This window comes from Lynx rufus, unplaced genomic scaffold, assembly GCF_022079265.1.
Source record: "Lynx rufus isolate CCGP_SWC_20201006 ecotype Redwood Valley unplaced genomic scaffold, mLynRuf1.p SCAF_19, whole genome shotgun sequence".
Classification (NCBI taxonomy): domain Eukaryota; kingdom Metazoa; phylum Chordata; class Mammalia; order Carnivora; family Felidae; genus Lynx; species Lynx rufus.
This window is the reverse complement of record NW_025814833.1, coordinates 24300024-24310955: the sequence shown is the minus strand read 5'-3', so window position 1 is coordinate 24310955 and position 10932 is coordinate 24300024. Positions and strand designations below refer to the sequence as shown.

General features: G+C 40.4%; 1 protein-coding gene across 1 annotated transcript in view; it reads left to right on the top strand.

The window, feature by feature from the left end:
• ENOX2 (ecto-NOX disulfide-thiol exchanger 2) overlaps positions 1 to 10040 on the top strand; it is a 63084-nt gene extending 53044 nt beyond the window's left edge. The window contains exons 9-12 of the mRNA XM_047082005.1: positions 474 to 581; positions 3953 to 4061; positions 6476 to 6561; positions 9100 to 10040. Of these exons, the coding sequence (XP_046937961.1) occupies positions 474 to 581; positions 3953 to 4061; positions 6476 to 6561; positions 9100 to 9231 (435 nt within the window). The 3' untranslated portion in view covers positions 9232 to 10040. The remainder of the gene's footprint in view (positions 1 to 473; positions 582 to 3952; positions 4062 to 6475; positions 6562 to 9099) is intronic.
• Positions 10041 to 10932: the final 892 nt, after the last annotated feature.

The following is a 10932-nucleotide window of genomic DNA, read 5'->3' as shown; positions in this document are numbered from 1 at the left end:
TGTCATCATTAGCAATGATGAATCCAGTTCCTTGCCTACTGATATGGAAACAAACATTTGTGAAATGTGGGCTCTTTACTACTTTCCTCACAGAAATTGAACTAAGCTTGGAAAATGGCTATTTGAAAGGATGCTTTCCAACATTAAGTTCTATGCAGCAATCAAGAAACTGTCCACATGGGATTAACTACATCGTATCCTTAGCCCTGGCTGGAATAGGGAAGTTAAGTGATTAGATCAGTTTCTCAGACATTTTCTAAAATATGAACAAATCCAAAGGAAGGTCCCAAGAGCTAGATAAAATAACTTTAAGTAAAAAGTACCTTGATTTTCCCTTTGGTAGCTCTGCATGGAGAAATGATTGTGTGAGCTGGGAGGAAGTGAGGCAGGCCAGCCTACTATCTAACTTCACCCAGGATTTTTAAATGAAGTGTGGCTCCTGAAGACTTGATTATTTTTGGTTTTTCTTGTAGCATCTACTCAAAGTCCAAGAGGAATACAAAAGAAAAGAAGCTGAACTTGAAAAAGTCAAAGATGACAAGCTACAGGTGGAAAAAATGTTGGAAAACCTTAAAGAAAAGGTATATCACTTCTATGTGAACCTGTTCCCTTACCCTTTCCCCCCCTTTTCAGTGACAGTGAAAATGCCCTGGAAGTTACTGCAGTAGGAATCAATGTGGAATGCTTGGCTGAATGGGAATTAAAAGCCCCCTCTCTGGGGGTAATTCTTGAATGAAGGGCTCTGCCTTTAGATGTGAGTCCTTGGCATATATAAGGATTCTGGAGGATATACTCTTCAATTAATAAAAAATTAGTCCATCCCTACAGTTCTTCAGTCTTTCCATCTTGGAACAGACCAGAGCGTACACCTCATTCTGGCTTCATCTTACCACGCAAATAACAACATAGAAAACCCATGTGACACAGAATACCTTTAATGAAGCATTTCATTAAAGGAAGGAACACAAGTACAACTAGAACATTGGCATTTCTTTGCAGACACTCCATCTAGTGTAATAATGAGCAGCTGCAGATGAAATAACCAAAACCAAAAGGGGAGAAAATGTGTGGAAAGTAAACACAAAGAATATTCTAAAGCTAGATAATAGCAACATGGAAGGGTAAAATGGGACTTTGCAGCAATAAGAACTACTGATGAGGGCCTCTTAGGGAGTCTACTAACATCTGGATGAGTTAATGTGTCACAAGCATGAATCTGGTGCCCAGTCTATTTAAGGTATTAATGTCTACGGATGGTGTCTCCCAACCATACTTCTCTCTAATTGTATGCCTGAACATCCAACCAAAGCTAACCTCTGAAAAGGAAGGCCCATTGACCATAACTACCTGATTTTAACATCTCAGAAGGAAGAGATTAGGAGCTTAGACCAAGAACCAGAAATCAACAATGCTACTGTTCCATAAGAGCTCATGCTTTTTATCTCCTGTGCTCAGCTCAGGAAGATGCAGTGTGTGCAGGCCCTGGGTGTGTTTGCCCAGCATAGTGACTTCCCCCAGAGTGCCATTAAGAACTGGCAGCCTTGGTGTAGTTGAAACAAATGATTGAAAGTGTTTTCTTCTGGAGGCCATTTGCAATATGCTTTTAATTCTTCCACTTCATAAAACCAGCTCACTTTCCAGTTTTGTGGGTGCTATTAAAGAAACGAGCACAATCCCAGAGAAATTCATTTATCAAGCATTTAATTGAAAAGTGCCAACACTGCTCTGTGTAGCAGGAATTTCCTCATCCTTTTCGAGCTGCTAAAGTGTTTCGGAGCTGCTACATAGCTATTTTGCTTCTTGCATAAAATGGAGCGCGTAACCAGAAGACTATAGATAGGCATAAGGCTATGCCAATGATGTCATGCTTAGAATCATTCTTTAGGATTGACACGACATATTAAGGGCATTTCTAGTGTAAGGTCATTTTTAGTGCTTTAGTGTAAGCCACTTTCTGCTTTGTAAAGTATTTCATTTCAAGAAGCAAGAGATCAAATGACATAGAAGAAACTTAACATATTGTGCCTAAGTCTGTTTTCCATTCTGAACTTGAATATACCACAAAGTGGCAGCTAAAAAGGAGAAGAAAAGAGATCCAACTGATAATCAGGAAAATGTGACTCAGAATGTTTTTTTTTTCCTGTTACAGTAAACAAAGCTGCTTTCAGAGAAAGTCATGACAGTTCATTATAAACCGATCTTCTCTGGGAAGCTGATTTGTGACCAAATATTCCATCCTGACACAATTAGGTTAGGAAGCAAAGTACCATTACATCAGACTGCAAAAAATAATTTCATGTTGAAAGGAAGGCAATAAGTTCCGGTGAGGAGGGATCTCTTTGGGTTTTGTTTGGGTTTCTTGACAGCAAACCACAGTATGAGTTATTGTCAGTGGTTTGCGGTATAACAGCGTGACTTCTGTCTATCTTACTGCAGAAAGCTAGCTCTTTGAATCTGCCAGTAAAATTCAAGGTGATAAGCATCCTTCCAATATACCTTCTAATTTATTAAATGCAAGCTATAATAAAATTGAAGTCAGGTTTCAGTAAGGCTACATTTCTATTCAGGATGTGTAAAACTTCTCAGGATGCCTTTACATCTTAAATCAACCCCAATCTGTTAAACTCTCACACTTAAGAAATGGCTTACTGGATCATTTAATGTTTTAAGGGGGTTAGAACGAGATGTACAACCCATGGCTTAGAAGTGAGCCAGTATTTTAAATCAAACTTGGCATGATGGTTACTGCCTGGATTGGATTCTAAAGGCCAAAGATTGAGTAGGTCATCAAGAAAAGCTTCCCTTCTGACTACTGCCAGGAAGCCTGTAAATCCACTAAACAACATGTCTTGCAGCATAGACCATTCATTTCATTCAGGGGCAACATCCTAGAAGCTTTGAAGTCATCTTTAAAGAAAACAGAAGGAATCCTCTCCATGCTGAGGGTTTGTGGAAGGGACGAAGTGACAAAGCATTTGAGTCAGCCATGATCCACCCCACCCAGGAACATTTCCCCAGCATTTTCTTTTCTAAGAGAAGTAAGACCCAAAGCAGTGATTTTTTTATTCCTTCTTCCCAAGGCTCTTCCTTCACATTTATAATACAGAAAAGATGTTCTCAGTGCCCAAAGAGAGAAAGAAAGATCCAGGAAAGGTCTGGCAGTATTTTTCAGTTTAATGGTTGGTCATGAGTTTCACCTGAGTATCTCTTATGAAGCATACCTGCTATGCTCAGAAGGAGAAAACTTTCAACAACAAAGAAAGCCACTTGAGTAATATTTTGATCGTGGTCATTTCTTGATGTAAAGTCAGGAATATCCTAACTGATAATGTCCTTATCAGAGAGAAGACAGAGCTGATAATAAATAGAAGCTCTACTTTTTAGTTCAAAAGCCAACAGCTGATTATCTGAGAGTAGATTAACTATATTGTAGATTCTCCACTCAGATATGGGACTTACCTTTAGCAGAGTGTGGACCTAAAATTAAAAAGAACAGTCATTTTAACAGTGGATGGCCTGGCATGAAATCTAAGCTCTACCACTTCCTAGAAATGTGATCTTGGGCAACTTACCTAATTTACCTCAGCCTCACTTTTCTCATTTGTAGAATGGAGATAATACATATCTAACAGTGCTTGACATCTAGTAGACAGTAAATGTTTAGGTCTGGTTCTCCCAGGTTACCTGTTTAGAGTCAAGAATGTTGAAGGCAGAAAAAACAACCTGGTAAAGATGAATGACTAAATTTTTCTGTGTTTTGGAGCCATATTAAGAAGTTTTGGATAATCTTTGATGCTTTTGCATAAAAATGCTATTTTCTCTCCATTCAATAATCAAAATTGTACAGTATTGCTTTTGAGGTACTACATTAAGAAGCTCCCTGTTGCATAATTGAATCTAAGTCTATTACCCAGTAAGGTGAACTGACCCAGGAAGCATATTATTCCCGCAGGAAAGCTGTGCTTCTAGACTATGTGCATCAAGCCAAGATAGTGACTACCCTCTCGAGAAGACCCTGAACAGCAGTCCTATCAAATCTGAACGTGAAGCACTGCTAGTGGGTAAGGAAGCTAACACACACATCCCGTGTATTGGCTATGGTGGAGGGTGGAAGGGTTTTACCTAAGATGAATATACATGCTAAGCATTTAGGAAGCACAACAGTGCAGACAACAGGAGAAGAATAAGTATCGACTTTATAAAAATGGTAACGGCAGCTCCCAGTCCTTCTCAAGCTCCGGTGGTTGCTGGCACATCAAATGTGTGGGTGTAAGCACAAGAGGGGGTCTGCTGGAGAAACACATAGATTTTTTAAATCTCTATGCAAGGATAGCTGGGCCCCCTCATTCCACTCAGGGTTATGGTTCAGACTCTTCTTTGGCAGAGGTTTCCAGATGAGCCTCCATAGGCAGCGTGGGCCTCTCTGAAGTTTTTTTCCCCCAGGTTACAGGCAGATGACTCTGGAGGCTGTCTATGGAGTGCTGGACACTGATGGGCTCTGATGAGATAAATGCTAGAATTGCTCTCATTATATAAAAATTCATTCACAGAGGCAGGATAAAACAAACAGTCAAGGAATCACACAGACCTGATTTCCTGTTTGACCCTACCATTTCCTTCCTGAGCTTCAGTTCCTCCATCTGCAAAATGGGCATAATATTACCTATCTCAACAGGCAGCTGCAAGTATTAAATGCAATAATTCATCTGAATCACTCAGCACAGTGCACAGCCCATAGGAAGCCCTCAGTAAATGAGAACCACTTGGTACTTAGAGCACTCTGCACAAATGCTTGTTGACTTGGTATTCCATTTGGAGAACAGCAGCAGATTGAGGTCCTAAAATATTCAGTCATTCCCAAAGGACGGGTACTGGGTGTCAACAGATCATCCCAGCTGCCTTCTAGGAAGCTGAGCCCCACAGCGGCCCCACCCCAACCTCAGGAGTTCTCTCCACTGATTGGCTTCTGCATATCTTAAAGATTTATCTGCCTTCTTTGGTAATGGATATTGTAGACAGATTTAACACTTTGATATGTTAATAAAGACGTGCAGGGGTATCTGCCATTGAGTCCTCAAGAAAAGTGACAACTTATTTCCATTTTACAACTCAGAGTTCTTTAACAAATTGGCTAGGCAACAGGGAGACCTGTCAAAGAGCTGAGGGTAGAAGGAAGCCTCTGTGAATGGATAGTTCTAGAAACGAAGATTCTCAAGATAAGTGTTTCTTGTTTTATTTTTTAAAGAATGTAGTCTTGGGCTGACAGAAAGGAAAATCTATTTTTTAAATTGGTTTTTTCAGTGTGAACTCACAAAAACTGCTTAGTGTTTTGAAACCTATGGAGTTATTTCTCAGCATCTGACAGACAGCCTGTCTTGGCCGTAGCACCTAGAATTCCTTTGGACATGGCTGTCTTCTTTAGAATTCAAGTTTCTCAGTTTGAGTCACGGTATAGTAATTCAATTTACCTCATCATTTAAGAATAATGTAGTGTTATAAGTAATAGCATCCATTTCAAACAGATCCCCCAACCCACCTCCTTGCCCTCTAATATTTGGAGGATTTTCACAAAGAACTGATTTAAACTTCAAGCTACAACTCAAACTTGTGATATTCTTTATCAGTCACTCAAAGGCATAGACAAGTTATAGCCTATAAACCAAATCAAATTTAGCTCTTATTTCCTGGCAGTTCTCAGCAAACTCAATTCTGGGTCTATTTAGAGGAATTTAAAAAAATTAAAGAAAGAAATAGTAGGTCTTCGAACAATTTATATTCTACCTGTTGCCAGAGAAAGAAGTATTAGAACAATTAACGTGATGTCCAGAACAATCAACTCAGTATGGAGAGCTGCCAATCACCCCATAGTTATGCTGAGTAGAAACTGTGCAGATTCCCAGAAGCTGTAAACTTCTGTAAAAAGAACATGTGTTACTTTAAGAGATTTAGTGCCCTAAGCACAAACAAAATGCTAGTGACCATTTGAGTGAGTGAAGTGTTTGGCTTTTCTTTACAGAGCTACACACAGAATAAAACCAAATATAATCAGCAAATTCTCTTGTGAAAGGCATGAAGTGAATCAGCCAAAGTACCTGATTTGTACTTTGGCTACAACAGCAAGATATTATTAATGCATAAGAGGCTCAAGTCCAGTTTAAAGACTGTGCAGAAGAAGGGCAAAAACCCAGCACAATCTAAATTCATTATAAAATTCCAAAATCATTGTGATGTGTAGAACTCAAATGGTCTTTAGCCATCATGAATGATGGAAGTGACTTCTCACATGCCAGTTTTTCTACATGTGGTATTGTGTAGTGAGAGGCAGCATATGAAGTGTGTTGTTGTATAGATTAAATGAGTAATATATATATAATGTAGAATATTGCCCAGTCCATAGTACGTGGTATATGTGAGTTAGCTGTCATCTCAAAGAATATGATGCTCAAGTGTAACCTCCATGGTACTGTCGCTATAGGGATTATCTCCACATTTCTTCACGTCCACCCATTTGGAGCAAGCATTGAATACATCTGTTCCTACTTGCACCGTCTAGATAATAAGGTATGTGGGGTCCTGAAGTGGGCATTCAAGGGGATGTAGGGTATTTTCTTCATGCAGAAATTATTGCAGAAGTCATTAGTAATCGCTCTAAGGAAATTTTCCTCACCTATTCTCTCACTGAGATTCAGTGAGAATCACCCTCGTGCAAGTAGGGTGACTATCTGCTTCCATTTGTCTGAGACCGAGGGGTTTCCTAGGACTTGGGACTCCCAATGCCAGAAGCAGGAAGTACTGAGAAAACCTGAATGAACTGGCCACCCTACTTCCAAGATACATCTTAGAAGAATTTTCCTCTTCTCTTTAATTTACATATAAGCTGAAAATGAAGCAGTATCTCTCACCAGTCAGACTTTTACACTGGGCCATTAACCACTAGCTAATGTTAATGTTCAGAATCGAAAGTCTTTCTTTTAATGCTTATTTATTTTTGAGAGAGAGAAAGAGAATGAGGGAGGGGCAGAGAGAGAGGGAAAGACAGAGAATCCCAAGCAGGCTCTGAGCTATCAGCGCTGAGCCTGACACAGAGCTAGAACTCACGAACATGACCTGAGGATCATGACCTGAGCTGAAGTCAGGCACTTAACCGACTGAGCCACCCAAGTGCCCCCAGAACCGAAAGTCTTATTTAAGTCATCACCATCACCACTGCCATTATCTATGTTGAAACAATCAAGGCAGGGGCAAAAACAGAACAGATGGGACAGTAAGTCTTCAATGCAGACTCAAGTTCTGCTCATAGCTGATCTCATGGGCCACTTCCTTCCCTGGATGCCTATGGGGGACCTCACAAAGCATGGGGAGCGAGGGTGTTAGTTCCCTAGAAAGTCCAGAACACCTCACAGAAGCAGGAGGGGACGCTTGACCCCTCCGAATAAATAAACTATGATAATTTTTTTTCAGAAGTCGCATTCAGTTAATCCTGCTTATGGATTGTATTCACAATTTCACAGGATCTAGTGCTCTGGAGATGTGCCTTTGGAATGCAGATTCCTGATAGTTGCATGTCCAAAATACTAAGCCATTTAAGCATATGTCCCCTTAACAGAGGCACTTGCCCACTTGGGAATCCAGCTATGCTGATGCATCCTGTTCATGGCATTTGTTTTAGTTCTAGCTAGAGCTCCCCCTCATTTATATCTGGGAAGTGGTGCCATTCTGCAATTAAATAGCTCATTTGGCAGCAAAGGGAGGGATGGAATGTGAGTACCAAGACCCAGTGGTAGGTTGAAGTGGTATGAAATTGAACTATGTGTCAGTAAAAATGATCTGGTCCTTTTTTTAAAAAAAAATGTAAAAAAAGAATGCATGCACATTACATTAAAAATGTAAGCAACATAGAAATATAGTGAAGGGAAAGTGAAAGTTACCAACAGTCCCACCCCTCGAGGATGACCACTGTTAACAGTTTAGCATATCTTATCTCAGACCATTTTCTGTACATATGCTGCACCTATATTGTATGTATGTATCTATAAACATTATATATTTATGGGTTTGGAATGGAGAGTCAGCTCTGTATGACATACTCTGCAATGTGCTTCTTTCACTTAACTGGCTACAGTCTACTCCTAGCACTGGGAAGAAAGCATGACCTCACTCCTACTTTAGGCCCATTTTCTCCTGAGCAGCTTCCTACCAGAGTAGTGACAGCACCTCCCAAAGAGAGCCTGCAGTGATGCCAACAGAACTGGCAGCTCCCTTGCGCCAACTTCAGGAATATTCAGTGTGGCAGCAGCTCAGGGTTTCTCTCAGGATCCCCTAGTACCCTCCAACTGAGCCCTAGTGCCCAAGGTTCACAGTTAGGAAGGTTGCTACTAATGTCAAGATGACCACCTGAAACAAGTCCTAAAGGGGTCCATACATTTTTGTTTTTATATTGGGGTATGCATGTGAAGTGGGGAGAGGGAGACAATGCACAGAAGTAGGAATACAGAGAATTCCTTATTTCTGTCATTCTTCCTTTGTAAAGCAATGCATGTGTGAATTCTGCTGTGCCTCCCTCCCCTCCCAAAAGGCTTTGCAGCTTCAGTAGGCCTGCACATAGCATCACCAACACTGATCAGCTGGCTGTCATTCAGCTGGCTACAAACCCAAGCCTCCCTGCACAACTGACACCAGCTCTTTTCATTAGAAAGCTCAGTGGTGATAAGTCTCAAAAATATCATACTAACTGAAAGAAACTAGTCACAAAAGACTATATACATATTGTATGATTACAGATATATAAAATTTCCAAAAAATTCAAAACTGCAGTGAAAAAATCTGAGTCAGGGATGGGGAGTGATGATGGACTGCAAAGGGGCATGAAGGAAATTTCTATAGGCAATGGAATGTTTTACAATTGAATCGTGGTGATAGTTGCCCAATTATATAAATTTACTAAAATTCATTAAACTATACACATAAAATTGGTGAATCTGTCATATGTAAATTATTACCTAAATAAAGCAGTTATGATATGCATAAAACAAAACCTCAGTGGACTCTGTCTGGAAGGTGGAACTGCTTTTGAATGGAGATCTTCTTTCTGCCCCACAGATCTGCACCAGTGATGTGGAGTGTCTCATGAGCCGACTCCAGCACACCTTCAAGCAGGAAATGACTGGAGTTGGAGCCAGTCTGGAGAAGAGATGGAAATTCTGTGGCTTTGAGGGCTTGAAATTGACCTGAATCCCTTTGCCTAACAACCTGGGATCCTGCAAATACATGTGTGTTGGACAAGCTTAAAAAGTGATTTGTATTAGCAGTGGTTTTCAAGTGGAAGTTGCTTTCAGTTTGCCAGTTCATTCCTGGAATATCTTTTGAGTTAAAATAAGGATCCTAGAGCAGCACCTCAAGCTACAGGCCCTAAAAAGAAATGGACTCAAGCCTCAAGTGCTGTAACTTCCTCTCTTTCTGTCAATTGGTTGTCTTTTTTTATTAGTAGTATTGAAAAAGGCCTGTGGCTAAAGCGTATTTGGGGTGTTTTCAGTGTCTGTACTACTGCTGTAGAGTTTGGTATTTTTGTAAACACTGTTGACTGAAATGTTTTGATGATTTGTATGTGATTTGTGTTTCAAAACTCCTCCTCACATTATTGTTGCTACTGGTGAGGGGAATGAGAGGTACACTAGGCACGCCATGACTGACATTGCCTCTCTACTCCCCAGTAAGCCAGTAAATAACACAGCATCTTCTAGAAGGTACCTGACCAGGCTCACCTTTTAAAAGACAAAGCATGGTGTGTGGCTTTTTGCAAAATTACTGTGAACCAAAAGTTGACAAATGTTCCAAAGTTATTTTCTCCAATATATCAGATTAAAAAAAAAAAACTAGATGTATTCGTAGAAAGCAAGTGTCCAGTATGACTGGAATGTGTATGTGCTATTCAGAATCACCTTGTATATAGTCTGCTTTTAAAGGAGGGCATGTTTAGTTTTCTTTTTTTTTTTTTTTTTTTATGAAGTTTATTGACAAATTGGTTTCCATACAACACCCAGTGCTCATCCCAAAAGGTGCCCTCCTCAATACCCATCACCCACCCGCCCCTCCCTCCCACCCCCCATCAACCCTCAGTTTGTTCTCAGTTTTTAACAGTCTCTTATGCTTTGGCTCTCTCCCACTCTAACGTCTTTTTTTTTTTCTCCCTTCCCCTCCCCCATGGGTTCCTGTTGAGTTTCTCAGGATCCACATAAGAGTGAAACCATATGGTATCTGTCTTTCTCTGTATGGCTTATTTCACTTAGCATCACACTCTCCAGTTCCATCCACGTTGCTACAAAAGGCCATATTTCATTTTTTCTCATTGCCACGTAGTATTCCATTGTGTATATAAACCACAATTTCTTTATCCATTCATCAGTTGATGGACATTTAGGCTCTTTCCATAATTTGGCTATTGTTGAGAGTGCTGCTATGAACATTGGGGTACAAGTGCCCCTATGCATCAGTACTCCTGTATCCCTTGGGTAGATTCCTAGCAGTGCTATTGCTGGGTCATAGGGTAGGTCTATTTTTAATTTTCTGAGGAACCTCCACACTGTTTTCCAGAGCGGCTGCACCAATTTGCATTCCCACCAACAGTGCAAGAGGGTTCCCGTTTCTCCACATCCTCTCCAGCATCTATAGTCTCCTGATTTGTTCATTTTGGCCACTCTGACTGGCGTGAGGTGATACCTGAGTGTGGTTTTGATTTGTATTTCCCTGATAAGGAGCGACGCTGAACATCTTTTCATGTGCCTGTTGGCCATCTGGAGGTCTTCTTTAGAGAAGTGTCTATTCATGTTTTCTGCCCATTTCTTCACTGGGTTATTTGTTTTTCGGGTGTGGAGTTTGGTGAGCTCTTTATAGATTTTAGATACTAGCCCTTTGTCCGATATGTCATTTGCAAAT